The following is a 16,364-nucleotide window of genomic DNA, read 5'->3' as shown; positions in this document are numbered from 1 at the left end:
GCAAAAAGGAGTTAAAACCCAATTTTATGCCAGCATGCCAGATTTTCTTTCCAGTTTCTTGTTTGAAGAGAAAAGAGAAAGTGACAATGAGAGAGAAATAGATAATACAAGTCTGAGAAAGGCACCAGAGTGTGGACAAAGGCCTCCCAAGTTCATAACTGGCCCTTGGATCTTCCTTCTACCACTCTCCTTCCCAGGCCAGGGTGTGGTTTATTCCATCACCTCAGGTGTTTTTACCACACACTCCCAGCTCTGGGAACTGGGTTTGCTGGGTTTCTCAACCACAGGAGCAAATTAAAGGTGAGAAAAGCCCTGATTCCATCCCTCCTCCCCCTCCCCCAGGAGCACTAGCAGCAGAGCCCAGTGGGACAGGCAGTCAGGACTGAGACCCAGAGAAAGAGGGGCTGGAGAATGGTGAGCCACAGGGGTCACAACAAACATCACAAACATCACTCCACCTGGAGGAGACGGGTCTCAAATCCCCCTTCACATATTCCCGGGCACTCTCTCTCTCTCCTCTCTCTCTCTCTCTCTCTCTCTCTCTCTCTCTCTCTCTCTCTCTCTCTCTCTCTCTGTCTCTCTCTCTCTCTCTCTCTCTCTCTCTCACACACACACACACACACACACACACACACACACACACTGGCCCCTGACACAATGGCCGGGTGGGGCTGAGGAACTGGCTTCCTCTGTGCCGATCCCAATCACAGCCCTCAGTTCCTGCCCCAGAGATGCAGTCCTGTGCAGACATTTGGGGACCTCAGCCGGCATTCCTTGCTCCCCGGGGCTCAAAGGACAGGCTGAACACAGAGCTACACCTCAAAAGATAAAGGTAAATTCCTGGGGAGCCTCTGCAGAGCGGGGTGGGAAGCAGCATTTGGAGTCCCTTGTTGTGAAGTCTGGGCTGGCTCACCCACGCAGGGACTGTGGAGTGAAGGAGGAGACGCTTGAGCAAGTGCTAGGAGAGATGGTCAACTGGCTGAGGAAGGGCAGGCAGGGGCCATCCCTTACCTGAGCGTAGGCACGGACACCCCTGCTCCACTGTGAAGTCCAGCACATCCTCATTCCAGCCCCTGTCCATGAAGTTTGGGCAAACTCCCTCTTCATGTCTGACTTTCAGCCTTTCTGCAAACCTTCCCTTTGACCTTCCGTGTGTGTGTGTGTGTGTGTGTGTGTGTGTGTGTGTGTGTGTGTTTGCTGGTATTGGGATTTGAACTCAGGACCTAGGTGCTGTTCTGTAGGTGTTTCTGCACAATACTAGCACTCTACCATGCGAGCCACAGCTCCATTTCTGGCTTCTTACTTTTTAAAATTGTTAAGGGGTTACAGTTACATAAATCAAGTAAAAGGTACCTTTCTTTGTGGACAATGTCATCTCTCTCCCTGTTTTTCCCTACCCCTCCCCAAGTCATTTCCTTCTGGCTTTTTGCTGGTTAATAAATGTTTCATGGACTTTTCTGCCCTCAATGGTTTCAAACCATGATTCTCGGACTCCTGAGTAGCTAGGATTATAATTGTGAAAGAATTACAAGTGGGAGCCACAGGCACTGGGCTCTGTAGACCCTTTGAAACACTCTGAAGGGTGGGGGGGGGGGGCACATGTCTCCCAGAGCCCCTGAGTGCGCATGTGGAGTGGAGGGCGGGGAGAAGTGTCCGGTTGGGAAGAGGATCTGATTCCTGTTTCCTGGCCCTACTCACTCAGACCTGGGAGGTGACTGAGAGTGGAGGGGACTCAAGGGTGAGTGCTCGGGGCACCCCTGGCAGGATACCCAGGTTGGGAGGGTAGTGAGGAAGGAAGTAAATGCAGGTCGGCGCGGGCATGGGGGGCAATGAGAGCCTTCAAAGGGGCAAGGTGAAGAGCTGGCTAGGTGATGAGGCCCCACTCCCTCGCTCCATGGCTTCCTGACAGAAGGCAGAAGCCACTTGAGCTGGTCTCCACTCCCTATCATTTCTCAAGAACCTAGTCCAGAGCCTGGAGGGTGGTGACTTCTGCTGATGCCTGAATGGAGTTTGGAGTCTCCCCCACACCATGTCCCAGCTCTGACCCTACAGTCTTAGTGGGACTGCAGCCTCTTGACCCACAAGAGGAAGAGAAGCCCAGGCAGATTCCTGGATCCCTTGGTCCTAGGCTCTGCTCGGTCTCCTCCCTCACCTCTCCAGGCATCTCTCCACTGGAGCCTCTCTCTGTGGCCAGACCTAGGGGTGGGCAGGGGATGAGGGAATGGGGGAATAGAAGAGACCATGTTGGGGCCCTCCTGATCTCCTGGGGTCAGAAACTCCAGAAATCTTCATGGCAGGAAAAGGAGACTAAAAATAATCCGGAAAGGGAGAGTCCGGAGAGAGGAACTGGGAAATGGGAGGGGGTGGGAGCGGGGAGAAGTGGGCTGGTCGGAGCAGGGAAACAGTGATGCATCCCTTCCAGCCGAGGCTGGGGTACACACACACACACACACACACACACACACACACACACACACACACACTCCACCCAGATAACACAGAGCACACACATTCACCCTCATACTCCTTCAGAGCACTAGACACAGCACACACTGAAGCCACACACCAACAACCACGCCACACACATTTCACCAGGTGCAGGCAAGCCAAATCCCCCTCACTCGTCACTGATTCTCTGCCCCATTCTGGATCTCTGCCTACGTAGTTCCAGCCTCACTGTCTTCTCCAGCCTGTGGCTGAAACAACCAAAAGACATAGAAATGGAAGCAGGGAGGGAATTTGGATTTGTAGCACATTCCTGTAATCCCACCACTTGAAGTCAGCTTGGGCTATGGAGAGAGAACTTGTCTCCAAAAAAGAAAAATGATGAGGTGCTAGTGGCTCACATCTGTAATCCTAGTTACTCAGGAGGCTGAGATTTGAAGATTGTGGTTCTAAGTCATCCTGGGCAGGGGAGTCCAAGAGACTATCTCCAATTAACCATTGAAAAGCCAGAAGTAGAGGTATGACTCAAGTTGTAGAGCATCTGCCTTGAGTGAAAAAGGTAAGGGCCAGCTCCCAGGCCATAAGTTCAAGCCTCAGGGCAGCACAAAGATATACATAAGTAGATAGATAGGTAGATAGATCCTAATGGCTGCTTAGGAGGCTCCAGGGACAGAAGGAGGAAGGTTGGCAGGTAGAGAAGAGAGAACACAGGAGGAAGGATTAGGAAGTGTACCAGACTTGGGGGAACTGAGGGGCTCTCTTTCCCCCATCCTCCTCAGGGGATGACTCACGAACACCCCATTGCTTCAAAGAGCTCAGAGGAAGATGTCGGCCCAGTCCCTTCCTGCAGCCACGCCCCCGACCCTGAAGCCCCCTCGGATCATACGTCCTCGGCCCCCTTCTCGATCCAGAGCCCCTCATTCTCCAGGGCCTCCCCACAATGGCTCCTCCCCACAAGTGCTTCCCCGAAACTCCAATGAGGTGCCAACCCCAATGGGCACCCCCATCTTCTGGGAGCCCCCAGCGGCATCCCTCAAGCCTCCTGCCCTTCTGCCTCCTTCGGCATCGAGAACCAGCCTGGACTCCCAGACTTCACCAGACTCACCTTCCAGCACCCCAAGTCCAGTGTCCCGGCGCTCCATCTCACCAGAACCTTCTCCCTGGTCTCCAGTCCCTCCACCCAAGCCTTCTGGGTCACTCCGCACACTTCTACCCCAGCTCCCCTCAGCTGGGGGCCTGACCCAGGATGGCCCTGCCTCTGCCCCAGGCACTGTGCGCAGACTGGCAGGGAAGTTTGAATGGGGGACTGAAGGTGGAGCCCAGACAGTAGACTCGCTGGAAAGGGGCTCCCAAGGGGGAGTAAATGTGAATGGGGAGAAAGAAGCTCCCCAAGATGGCCTTGCTGGACATGGGTCCCAGGAGAATGGCACTTCAGGTAAGCACTCATGGGCCTAGCTCATCATAGTTGTCAATTCTTAAAGACTGGGAGTTTCTTTCTCTCTCTCTCCCAACTCCTTCCTTCCTTCCTTCCTTCCTTCCTTCCTTCCTTCCTTCCTTCCTTCCTTCCTTCCTTCCTTCCTTCCTCCCTCCCTCCCTCTCTCCCTCCCTCCCTCCCTCTCTCCCTTCCTTCCTTCTTTCCTTCCTTCTTTTTTGTCTGAGGCTGGGATTTGAAATTCGTATCTGACACTTGCTTTTGCTCATTGGCTGGTTGGTGCTCTACCACTTGAGCCATGCCTCCAACCCAACTGGGAGCTTTTCTAAAGTGAATTTTGTAGAAGTTGGAGCTGTGGCTCAAAGTAGTAGAGCCACAGCCTTGAGAGAAAAAGAAAAGGGACAGTGCTCAGGCCCTGTGTTCAAGCCTCGGTACTGGCAAAATAAGAAAATAAAAAGATTTTGTGTTTGGGAACTCTAGATTCTGTATATCTGGGTGTTTGAAGGCAGTCAAGAGGGTGGAGATCTATAGATGCACAGAGCTGGACATTGGTGTTGGAGGAGGCCTGGGTAGGGTTGAGACAGAGTCTTGATCTATTATCCAGGCTTGGCTCAAACTCATGATTCTTCCGCCTCAGCCTCTTGCATGCCAGAATGACAGACATGTGCCATCATGACTAGCTTAAGCCCATCTCGTTAGCAGTATCGTACCCCAGAGACCCCCTGGAGTATGGGCCATGGGTATCACCATGACCTTTCTCTGAACATTTCCTGTCTGCTACAGATGCTGTGCTGGCCTGCCCTCCTTGCTGCCCCTGTGTCTGCCACTTGGCTCGGCCTGGCCTGGAGCTCCGCTGGGTGCCTGTTGGGGGCTCTGAGGATGGTCTCAGGACCCCCTGCCGGGCCTCACCACTTCGCTCCTCCCGGTCCCGCCCCAACCCTCCAAGTATCAGTCATCCTGCAGTGGTCCTCACCTCCTATCGCTCCACTGCTGAGCGCAAACTCCTGCCGCCCCTCAAGCCCCCCAAACCCACTCGGGTCAGACAGGATGCCAGCATCTCTGGGGACCCCCCGCAGCCAGATGTTGATCTGCCGGCTGAAGATGGGATCCCAAAAGGTACAGAGTCTGAGTGTGGGGGGCGTCTGGGCTTTGAAGCCATGGGGTGGAGGTGAGTGAAACACATTTAGCCAGCCAGGCTCCTGTGAACCCTGTTAGCAGGAGTTCGTATCCAGATTTAGTAGCATGTTTATGCTGGAGCTGGGGTCAGGCGCCTGGGACTGGGGTGGGGGGGGTGTCCTGGAGGCTTGCTGTCATCACTCTGGGTTCTCTCTAGGGGACAGGCCTGATGAAGCTCCTCAGAATGCTCCTTTGGCAGCCATGGAGAGAAGGTACTAGACTCACCACCTACTCCGCAGTATTCTCCCTCCTCCCCACCCATTCCACTTGAGGGCAAACTAACCTTCAGATGCATCAAATCCAAGCTCTACAAAGAAAGAGACCTCCAGGGCTCTGGCATTTCTATGTCACTTCACATAAGTCCTTACTCTCTGTGGATTGCAGTGTCTTTGTCTAGGTCATGGTGGTACGCATGGCCGGTACTCTAGGGGGTCTCTGGGGTCTGATACTGCTGATGAGATGGGCTTAAGCGAGTGATGAAGGCACATGTCTATCGTTCTGGCACACAAGAGGCTGAGGCGGGAGGATCCTGAGTTTGGGCCAAACCTGGGCAATAGATCAGAACCCTGCCTCAAAAATACAACAAGCAGGACACTGGTGGTTCCAGACTACTCCTCCTGAGTAGTTCTAACTAAGGAGGAGTCCTAACTAAGTCCTAACTACTAAGGAGGCTGAGATCTGAGGATCACAGTGTGAAGCTGGCCCTGGCTGAAAAGTCTATGAGACTCATCCAATTAACCAGCAAGAAACTGGAACTGGAGGTGTGGCTCAAGTGGTAAAGGGTCACTTTTGCACTTGAGTGCAAAAGCCAAGCCTGGAATACTAGCCCAAGAAAATAAACAATCAAAAGCTGACCAAGATCCATTTTATTTTATTTTTATTTATTTTTCTACCTGTCCTGGGATTTGAACTCAGGGCCCAGGCACTATCCCTGAGTTTTTGGGGTTTTTTGCTCAAGTAAAGTGTTGTACTCCTTGAGTCACAGCTTCACTTCTCCCTTTTTAGTAGTGTATTAGAGATAAGAGTCTCACGGACTTTTTCACAGATCCATTTTAATTCCTTTCTCTCACCTTAAAAATCCATTGGAATTATGATTGCAAATACAACTGGCAACCATGAACTTTTCTTTTGTTTTCTATGCTTGTTAATCATCTTAGATTAGCCATGTTTATCAGAAGTAATCCTGGTAAATCATTTATTTAGCTAACATTTGCTAGTGCTTTTTTCAGCTTGTATGAAAGTGTAAATGGTAGTGCTGGTGACCAGAATAGGGGAGAAAAAGAGCCAAGGGTGGTGGGGGGGCAGTTGGGAGTTTGAATTTGACCTAAGAGGGGTGTGTATGTATGTGTGTGTCTTGGTTGTGGGGCTTGAACTCATGGCCGGGGGCTGGCCCTGACCTCTCTTGCTCAAGGCTAGCACCTTACTACTTTGAGCCCCAGCACCACTTCTGGTTTTTAAGTGGTCTCACCAGGACTTTTCTGCCTGGGGTGGCTTTGAACCACGATCCTCAGATCTCAGCCCCCTGAGTAGCTAGGATTACAGGTATGAGCCACTGATGCCCAGCTGACCTAACAGGTTCCATCAAGGCACAGATAGGACCTTTTAGACAATGGTTGCTACATAAGAGGGCTAGAGACAAAGACTTGAAAATCTCTGGGATTCAGTAGTTGAGTTAACAGAAATCAATGGGGCTCAATTAGTTCAAGGCTCCCTCTCCAACCCGGGCATAAGAAAATCTGGAGTTTGATCTGGGAGGCCGTGAGAGCCCCTGCTTATATCGTGCAAGGGTATTGTGTAGCCATCTCTTTCGGTGTTATGCGAGTAGTACCCATGGAGTAGGCCACAGTGGCAACCCCAGGGGATCCCATCCTTTCTTTTTGTACCAATATTGGGGCTTGAACTCAAGGACTAGGTGCTGTCCCTGAGTCTTTTTACTCAAGGCTAGCTAGCATTTTACCACTAGAGCCATATCTCCATTTCTGCTTTTTGGTAGTTAACTGGAAATAAGTGTCTCACAGATTTTCCTGCCTGGGGTGGCTTTGAACCACAATCCTCAGATCTCAGCATCCCTAAGTAGGTAGGATTAAGGTCTGAACCACTGGTGCCCCACTCCAGGTCTTTCTTTTTATGTATATGCATGCCAGTCCTGGGACTCGAACTCTGGTTCTGGATGCTGTCCTTTAGCTTTTTTGTTCAAGGCTGATACTCAAGATCACTTGGGCCACAACTCCACTCTGGCTTTTGGTGGTTAATTGGAGATGAGTCTCACTGACTTTCCTGCCTAGTTTGGCTTTGAACCACAGTCCTCAGAGGTCAGCCTTCTGAGTAGCTACAATTATAGCTGTGAGTCACCAGCACCAAACTCCCATTCTTTTCTTTCTCCACAGAGATGAGGAGGGGCTAGAGGGGCTGAAGGAGCAGAATTGGGAGCTGCCTCTGCAGGATGGTGAGCATCCCTGGACCCCCCGCTACCCTTGTGGCCATCACGCAGCAGGGTAAGGGCTCTGGGGCCCTGGACTTCCCTGATGTGCTATGCCTGCCTTCCAGAACCCTTGTATCAGACATACCGAGCAGCCGTGCTATCAGAGGAGCTGTGGGGTGTGGGTGAAGATGGGAACCCCTCTCCAGCGAATCCTGGGGATGCTCCCACCTTTGCGAGGCTCCCCGGGCCTCGCAATACCCTGTGGCAGGAGCTGCCAGCTGTGCGAGCCAGTGGCCTCTTGGAGACACTCAGCCCCCAGGAGAGGCGCATGCAAGAGGTAGGCACATCTGGATGGCACTGGGCAGGCTGGCATAGGAACACCTCCCTCCCACATCTGAAGGGGGCCATGAGCTGCTGCCCTTTCTGCTACAGCCCTGCCCTTCTTCCTAGAGCCTGTTTGAGGTCGTGACATCAGAGGCCTCCTACCTGCGCTCCCTGCGGCTGCTCACTGACACCTTTGTGCTGAGCCAGGCACTCCGGGACACGCTCACCCCCCGCGATCACCACACGCTCTTCTCCAACGTACAGCGAGTCCAGAGTGTCAGCGAGCGGTCAGTGGGGGACAGTGGGGTCCTTCCAGAATTGGATGAGCATGTCTCAGCTGAGCCAGGCCCTTCCTTGCACACCCAGTTCGTTTCTAGCACTCATCTCAACAACCCAGAAGACCTGGATCTCACTCCTCATCACTTGCTTTTCCCATTCCTTCAGGTTTCTAGGGACGCTACTGTCCCGTGTGCGCTCTTCCCCTCACATCAGCGACCTGTGTGACGTGGTACATGTCCATGCAGTTGGTCCTTTCTCTGTGTATGTGGATTATGTGAGGAACCAGCAGTATCAGGAGGAGACCTACAGCCGCCTCATGTGAGTCCGGAGGCCCCCAACTCCATGGAGTATCACAAGACTCCAACTGGATAGTGCTAAACTGGGTGTATGTGTATATATGTATATACATACTATGCTTTTCCTGTACGTTATATACCTTTATCTCAGGCACAGTAAGAGGATAACAATAACCAATAACAAAATAGAAAAATTACACTGGGTGCTAGTGATACCTACAAACATAGCTACTCAGGAAGCTGAAATCTGAGGATTATAGTTTGAAGCCAGCCTGGGTAGAAAAGACCATTTCCAATTAACCAGCAAAAAGCTGGCAGTAGTTCAAGTAGTAGAGTTCCAGCCTTGAGTAAAAAAGCTAATGGAGCCAGGTGCTGGTGGCTCACACCTGTAATCCTAGCTACTGAGGAGGCTGAGATCTGAGGATCGCAGTTCAAAGCCAGCCCAGGCAGAAAAGTTTGTGAGACTCTTATCTCCAATTACACAATAGAAATCTGGAAATGGAGCTGTGGCTCAAAGTGGTAGAGTGCTAACCTTGAGCGAAAGAGCTCAGGGACAGCTCCCAAGCACTGAGTTCAAGCCCCACAACTGAAAAAAAAAAGCTCATGGATAATTGCTTGGCTCTGAGCTCAAGTCCCAGTATTGGTGGAAAAAGAGACAAAAAAATTTAAACATTATAACACTATAATAGAATTGTCAGTATCACTGTTCTTGAGTTGTGGGCTCATTATTAAGTAAAATAAGGATTACTTGGACACAAGCACTATGATGCTGACACAGTTAATATGACAACTGGGATAATACAAAATAACAGGTAGATAGTGAATACAGCATGGGCACACTGGCCAAAGGCAGCGTTCACATCCTAAGTGAGATGGAGTGAAAGGCCTTAAAATTTCATCATTACAATACCCAGAATAATGCTCCACTTAAAACTTACGAATTGTTTATTTCTGGATTTTTTTTTTCTTTTGTCAGTCCTGAGGCTTGAACTCAGTGTCTAAGCACCGTCCCTTAGCTTTTTTTGGCTCAAGGCTAGTGCTCTCCTACTTCAGCCATAGTTCCACTTCTAGCTTTTTGGTGGTTAATTAGGGGTAAAACTCTTACAGACTTTCCTACCTGACTGTCTTTGAATTGTGATTCTTAGATCTCAGCCTCCTAGATAGCTAGTGTTACAAATATGAGCCACCAGTGCCTAGCTTATTTCTGGAATGTTCTATTTAATACATTTGGACTGAGGTTCACTTGGGGCAACAGAAAGGCTGAGAAGCACGGTGCCTAGGGGGACACAGCTGTACCCCAGAGGTGTGGGAGGAAGCCAGGGAGGAGGGTTGGAGTTGAGGCCAGAGCTAGCTAGACCAATAGCCAGCTGGGTTTGCTTCTGCAGGGACACAAACATGCGCTTTTCTGCGGAGCTCCGGCGACTGCAGAGCCTGCCCAAGTGCGAGAGGCTCCCACTGCCGTCCTTCTTGCTGCTGCCCTTCCAGCGAATCACGCGGCTCCGAATGCTGCTGCAGGTACCACTGGACAGGAAGCCAAGCTGCTCCCGCCCTACCAGCCCCATTGGAGGACTCTCCCCTAAGGCCCCACCACGACCACAGGAATCCTCCAAACCCCGATTTACTAGCTGGGCCCCTCCATCTAGGACTTGCCCTGCTGTACATAGAATTATCCAGTGCCTAAGCGGACAGAAAAAGGACCTCTGGCTAGAGATTGGTGTTCTAAACTTTCTTCTTCTTGATCTCTAGCAGATCTCACCTCCAAAGGGGCAGATACTGGTTCCATGAGGAATGAAAAACAAGATAAAACCTTAGTGGTTCCACTGATTGTCGAAGGTGAAAGGGCTACAGTAGAGAAACAGATTTACTGTGTTTATCTGTACAATTAGGATTTCATGGGAGGGCCTAAAGATATAGCCTAGTGCTAGAATACTGCCTAGCAGGTGCATGACCCTGGGTTCAACCTCTAGTACTTCCAAACAAACAAACAATCACATGCAGAAAAGGTATGTTAGTGAGAGTAATACTGGGAAATAAAATGGTTGAGAATCTCTCTTCTATTATAAGGTATTGACTCTTCCCTAATCAGTTCATCCAGCAAGGGGATTGTAATGTAAAAATTACCAACCATTCTTCCTTCTTTCCCTTCTTTCTCTCTTTCATTCGTTTGTTCTTTTTTTTGTGGTACTGGAATTTGAACTCAGAGCTTTTGTATTGCCAGGCAGTTGCTCTGCCACTGGAACCACAATTCTTGTCTCCCCCCATCCCCTTTGTTAGTTTTCAAATAGAATCTCACTTTTTGCCTGGCCAGCCTGAATCTTGACCTCCTATTTATGCTTCTCACATAGCTGGGATGACAGGTGTATGCCATGGCACCCAGCTCTTTGCTGGTTGAGATGGGGGTCTGATACACACTCATTCATACACACACACACACACACACACACACACACACACATATGTATACAGATATATGCCTTTTGTTTTTGAGACAAGGTCTTGCCTTGAGCTTGCAATCCTCCTGTCTCAGCCTTCTGAGCACTAGGGTAACAAGTGTAAGCCACTAGCTTCTGGCTATCAATCAGCTTCTTTATGTCCTACTTGGCTTTATCTAGTCTCAGTATAAATAGTATAATAAAAATAATGAGACCCTATTCAGAGGCTGAGATCTGGAGGATCCATTTCAGGCCAGCCTAGGTAGAAAAGTCTGTGGGACCTTCATCTCCAAAATAAGCAGCCAAAAAGTTGGGGGCCAGGTGCCAGTGCCTCATGCCTGTCATCCTAGCAATTCAGGAGGCTGAGATCTGAGGATCAGGGTTTGAAGCCAGCCCTTGAAGAAAGTCTGTGAGGTGCTTTTTTTTTTTTGGCCAGTCCTGGGGCTTGGGACTCAGGGCCTAATCACTGTCCCTGCTCTTTTTGCTCAAGGCTAGCACTCCTCTACTTGAGCCACAGCGCCACTTCTGGCTTTTTCTGTGTATGTAGTGCTGAGGAATTGAACCCAGGGCTTCATGTATGCAAGGCAAGCACTTTACCACTAGGCCATATTCCCAGCCCTCTGTGAGACTCTTTATCTCCAGTTAACCAGCAAAAAGCTGTGGCTCAAGTGGCTTGAGCAAACGAAACTAAGGGACAGTACTCAGAAACTGAGTTTAACCCCCAAAACTGGGGGAAAAAAACCCACCAAAAAACAAAACAACTCCCTCCAACCCAAAGATAGCCATCATAACAGTTCAATGGCTATTGTGTGCATGGATCTAGATACAGCTTCAAGTGACATATGCCTATTTAAACTCATCAACAACCATGTGAGCGAAGAAACTATTATTTCCCATGATTTATGGTAAAGGATATTGCAGTATCGGTAAATAACTTGCTCCAGGTCATGCCAAAATAATTGGTGGAGCTGAGGAAGAGTTACCTGAGTTTAAACCCTGATATGTGCATGTGCAAGCATGCACGCGCATGCGCGCATGCACACACACACACACACACACACACATACACACTCCTACTACAAGCCAAGGATTATACTATGCCCTTTTTCCTTCATTACTTCCTTGATACCGCACAATGATGCTATTGATATATAGGAAGATCCTATGCCCATTTAAGAATGGAGAAACTGAGGCTCAAGGAGGTAACATGATTTGCTCAGAGGTAGGCACTTGGTCTGTAGTGATGTCTTTTGACCCTGTGGAAACTAATCCCTCAGCTCTGTAAACCCCAAAAGAGCATCTCTCTGAGACAGGCTGGGTCCTCTAGGCAGGAGTTGGGGAGCAGGTGAGTCACAACCTTCTGCTTTGCTCCCAGAATATCCTGCACCAGACAGAGGAGGGATCCAATCGGCACGAGAATGCCCAGAAAGCCCTGGGTGCTGTCAGCAAGGTGGGTGGACAGGAAGGGATGTGGAGGCAGGGGGAGGTGAGCAGGTGGGTAGGGAGGGATGGAGTGGGTGCTGGGTGCTGAGTTGTCTCCCCTCACAGATCATTGAGCGTTGCAGTGCCGAGGTGGGGCGCATGAAGCAGACTGAAGAGCTCATCCGACTCACCCAAAGGCTGCGCTTCCACAAAGTCAAGGTTCGTCTCTGTCCAGATGTGCCCTCTCCCTCATCCTGCTCTTTGCTCAGTGCATCAAAGCCACAACCTCCTCTGCTTCCTCTTAGGCTCTGCCCCTGGTCTCCTGGTCACGCCGCCTGGAATTGCAGGGGGAACTGACGGAGTTAGGGGGCAGGAAGGGGGGCGTGCTCTTCACCTCCCGCCCTCGCTTTACCCCCCTTTGCCTGCTGCTCTTTAGTGACTTGCTGCTCATCACTCAGCCCAAGAGGTGGGTCCTTCAGGGAAGGGTGTGACCTGGGCTTGGGTGGAGAGGAGGCATTGGGCAGGACCCCAAGCTCTTGTCTAAATGCCCTCTTCCCTGGGCAGTGGGCAGCGGCTGCAGGTTCTGGACTATGCCCATCGCTCCCTGGTGCAGGCCCAGCAGGTTCCTGACCCATCTGGACCCCCAACATTCCGTCTTTCCCTTCTCAGCAACCACCAGGGCCGTCCCACCCACAGGCTACTCCAAGCTTCCTCCTTGTGAGTCATATCTTCGTGTGTGTGTGTGTGTGTGTGTGTGTGTGTGTGTGTGTGTGCCAGTGCTGGGACTTGAACTCAAGGCTTCAAATTCTTTCTTGTTCACTCAAGGTTTGAATGAAAGGCTTCACTTGACCCATAGCTCCAGCTCTGGCATACTGGGTACTTAATAGGGTACTTAATTGGAGTTAAGAGTCTCACAGACGTTCAGCTGGAGTTGGTTTTGAATAGCAATTTTTAGCCTCTTGAGTACCTAGGATTATAGAGCTGAAGGCTTGAGCCACAGGTGCCCATTTTTTCTCCCTTTCTTTTTTCTTGTAAGGGCGTATTGAAACTTATGTTTTGTGTTTTTTTGCCAGTCCTGAGGCTTGAACTCAGGGCCTGGGTGCTGTCCCTGAGCTCTTTTGCTCAAGGCTAGTGCTCTACCATTTTTTGAGCTACAGCTCAAAGAGTCTCATGGACTTTCCTGCTCTGGCTGGCTTCAAACTGCGATCCTCAGATCTCAGCTGAAGTTTTCTTTCTGTGCTGACTCTGAATCTTGATTTTCAGATCTCAACCTCCTGAGCAACTAGGATTACACTTATGTGCCACCAGCACCTGGTAAACTCCACTCCTGAGAGTGGAGTTCTTGCTTAGCTTGCATAAGGTCCTAGGTTCCAGGCCTAGCATGGCAAAGTAAATTTTAAAAAGCTAGGCATAGTGGTGAACACCTATGATAGCAGCAGTCAAGATGCTGGGGTAGAAGGATTACAAATTTAAAACCAACTTGGACTATATAGAGAGACTCTGTCCCCTCAAACTAAAGCAACAACATCAAAAACCCAGCCAGGTGATGGTCGTTTATGCCTGTAATCCTAGCTACTTAGGAGGCTGAGATCTGAGGATCACAGTTCAAAGCCAGCCTGGGCAGAAAAGTCCCCATGAGACTCTTACCTTCAATTAACGACTCAAAAGCTGGAGTGGCACTGTGGCTCAAAGTGGTAGGGTGCTAGTCTTGAGCAAAAAAGCTCAGGGATAGCACCCAGGCCCTGATTTCAAGCCCCATGACCTCCCTTCCCCGCCGCCAAAAAACAACAACCCAGAAAGCACCCTTGGGATCTTCCTCTACCCTCTAAGACCCTTCCACCCCTTCCCCTTCTCTCGCCTCCATGGCCTATGCCTCACTCACCCCCAAGGAGGATATCTTGGGCCAACTGTTCCCCTTTGTCTTTGTTGCTACCAGATCAGACATGCAGCGCTGGCTGGGAGCCTTCCCTACCCCGGGGCCCCTTCCCTGCTCCCCAGACACCATCTATGAGGACTGTGGTAAGTGTCAGAGAAAGGAAGAGAGCAGCAAAAGTGAATCTTAAGAAGAATGGGGGTGGGGGTGGGAATATGGCCCAATGGCAAGAGTGCTTGCCTCGTATACATGAAGCCCTGGGTTTGATTCCCCAGCACCGCATATGTAGAAAACGGCCAGAAATGGCACTGTGGCTCAAGTGGCAGAGTGCTAGCCTTGAGCAAAAAGAAGCCAAGGACAGTGCTCAGGCCCTGAGTTCAAGGGCCAGGACTGGCGCCAAAAAAAAAAAGAAAAAAAAAGAAGAATAGAGGGAGAAGTTAAGAAGACTGAAATCCTACTGTAATGTCATTGGTCCCCTTCCAGAGTGTTCCCAGGAGCTATGTTCAGAGCCATCCACACCTTCCAAGACTGAGGGGCGGGGGCTGGAGTCCAGGGTTCCTCCCAAGAATCTGCACAAGAGCCCAGAAGGTAAGAGAACCTTTCTCTATCCTTCCTTCCTTCCTCCCTCCCTCCCTCCCTTCCTTCTCTCTCTCTCTCTTTCTTTCTTTCATTCGTTTGTTTGTTGGTTGTGGTGGTTGAACGCAGGACATTGGATGCTGTCCTTGAGCTCTTGTTTTATTTTGTTTTTGGTCTGTTGTGGAGCTTAAACTCAGGGCCTGGCCTAAGAAGTCCCTGAGCTCTTGTGCTCAAGGCTAGTGCTCTACCACTTTGAGCCACAGTGCCACTTCCTGTCCTCCAGCTCTTTTGCTCAAGAACAGTGCTTGAGCCTCAGCTCCACTTTTGGCTTTTTGTGGTAGTTAATTGTAGATAGTCTCACAGACTCCTCTGTTCTGGCTGGCTTCCAACCTTGATCCTCAGATCTCAGCCTCCTGAATAGCTAGGACTACAGGCATAAGCCACCAGCACTCAGCTTGCTGCTGATGCTTTTCGACTAGGCTTCTCCATTATTTCCTTCACCTGCCATAAGCCCCAAGGCCCAAGACCCCAGGGGGCCTCCTTTTCCTCCTCTCTTGACCTCTGCCCCCACCCTATTTGGGTGGCTATCTTTCTTTCCCCAGGCTGGCTAAAGGGTCTTCCAGGGGCCTTCCCTGCCCAGTTGGTGTGTGAAGTCACAGGAGAACAGGAAAGGAGGAAGCACCTACGTCAGCACCAGAGGCTTCTTGAGACTGTGGGGTCCTCTTCAAGCACCCCCAGCTCCCCATCAACCTAATACAGGCTGGAGACTGGGGCAGGTTGGGATACTGTCAGGGCTTCACAAAGAAGATAAAACCCATCATCCAGTCACCCAACCATCCATCTGCCTTATTGGATTCACTATCAGTGGAAACACTACCTCTAGTGGCAACCAGTGGGGACTGAGTTTCAGGACTGAGCAGACAATGAAGAAAGGCCATCTGACACTACACAATAAGAAAGAATAAGGATAGTTTGGATGTGTTGTCAATGGAGACAAAGGCTTAGTACTGAGTGACCAATGGGTAGTGAGCTGGCTGAACCTTTGGCCAATGAGTATTTCTGTATGCTCACAGCCAAGAAAGATGAAGCTGAGTCAATGCAGTAGAGTAAGGGCTGTGTTGGAGAAATAGTCCTATAGCCCATACAAATGGAGAGAGCCATCAGCCAAGGAAGATGGTGATCTGGGCTCAAGTGGCCAGTAGCTACTAGGGTCTGGCCCTATGCTTTGAATCTGAGAAGCACTTCCTGTGCCCTCTCAAGAAACTTCTCTTCTAGAAGAATCTAGAGTGTGAATCTCAGAGAATCTATGTGTGTGCATGTGCTTTTATGCAGCTGTGTATATATGAATCCGGGAAGGTGATTCTGTTGCGCATGATGTATGTCTGGTGACTGCCCCCCTTCCTGTGATTAAATGCCTTATTTCTTCTTTCAACTCTGCATTTTTCTGTTATTCTCTCCAAGAAAAACATCAAGTCTGAGCTCTAAAATTGTGCTGGGTATAGCTTGACAGTCAGTAGCCAGGGGTGGAGATGAGGGAGGGCCTTGGATTTGCATGTCTTGGAGGCCATGGGTCTGTGATGGTTGAAGGGTGATATTATTAAGTCTTCAAGAGGCCTAGTAGAGCAATTCACAATAGCCAAAATATGGACAACCTAAATGCCCCACTACAGATGAATGGATCAAAAAA

The 16,364-nt window shown here is 50.2% G+C and overlaps 1 protein-coding gene across 8 annotated transcripts; it reads left to right on the top strand.

Annotated features, from left to right (window-relative positions):
- Positions 1-657: 657 nt before the first annotated feature.
- On the top strand, positions 658-16,109 carry Arhgef15 (Rho guanine nucleotide exchange factor 15). Of its 8 annotated transcripts, none has more exons than XM_048366191.1 (16): positions 659-832; positions 3,225-3,880; positions 4,661-4,993; positions 5,211-5,265; positions 7,441-7,499; positions 7,601-7,812; positions 7,926-8,086; positions 8,244-8,396; positions 9,760-9,889; positions 12,182-12,256; positions 12,355-12,447; positions 12,534-12,694; positions 12,842-12,945; positions 14,165-14,247; positions 14,585-14,689; positions 15,280-15,417. In XM_048366191.1, the coding sequence occupies exons 2-16, from the start codon at positions 3,271-3,273 to the stop codon at positions 15,286-15,288; spliced, it is 2,343 nt and encodes a 780-aa protein (XP_048222148.1). In that variant the 5' UTR covers positions 659-832; positions 3,225-3,270; the 3' UTR covers positions 15,289-15,417. The 8 variants fall into 8 exon arrangements, with proteins under 8 accessions (XP_048222151.1, XP_048222148.1, XP_048222149.1 ...); XM_048366187.1 differs by having other exon boundaries at positions 661-832; positions 12,793-12,945; positions 15,280-16,109; XM_048366190.1 differs by lacking the exon at positions 659-832 and adding an exon at positions 1,664-1,734 and having other exon boundaries at positions 3,222-3,880; positions 12,793-12,945; positions 15,280-16,109.
- Positions 16,110-16,364: the final 255 nt, after the last annotated feature.

Source organism: Perognathus longimembris, chromosome 17 (assembly GCF_023159225.1).
Source record: "Perognathus longimembris pacificus isolate PPM17 chromosome 17, ASM2315922v1, whole genome shotgun sequence".
Taxonomy (NCBI): Eukaryota; Metazoa; Chordata; class Mammalia; order Rodentia; family Heteromyidae; genus Perognathus; species Perognathus longimembris.
The sequence above is the reverse complement of the archived record's forward strand: the minus strand, read 5'-3'. Positions and strand labels throughout refer to the sequence as shown.

Coding starts and splice junctions, on each gene's coding strand:
- Arhgef15 (XM_048366187.1), top strand. CDS start 3,271: ATGTCGGCCCAGTCCCTTCCTGCAGCCACGCCCCCGACCCTGAAGCCC. Junction 12,946..14,164: donor CTACTCCAAGCTTCCTCCTT/GTGAGTCATATC, acceptor TGTTGCTACCAG/ATCAGACATGCAGCGCTGGC. Junction 14,248..14,584: donor CACCATCTATGAGGACTGTG/GTAAGTGTCAGA, acceptor GTCCCCTTCCAG/AGTGTTCCCAGGAGCTATGT.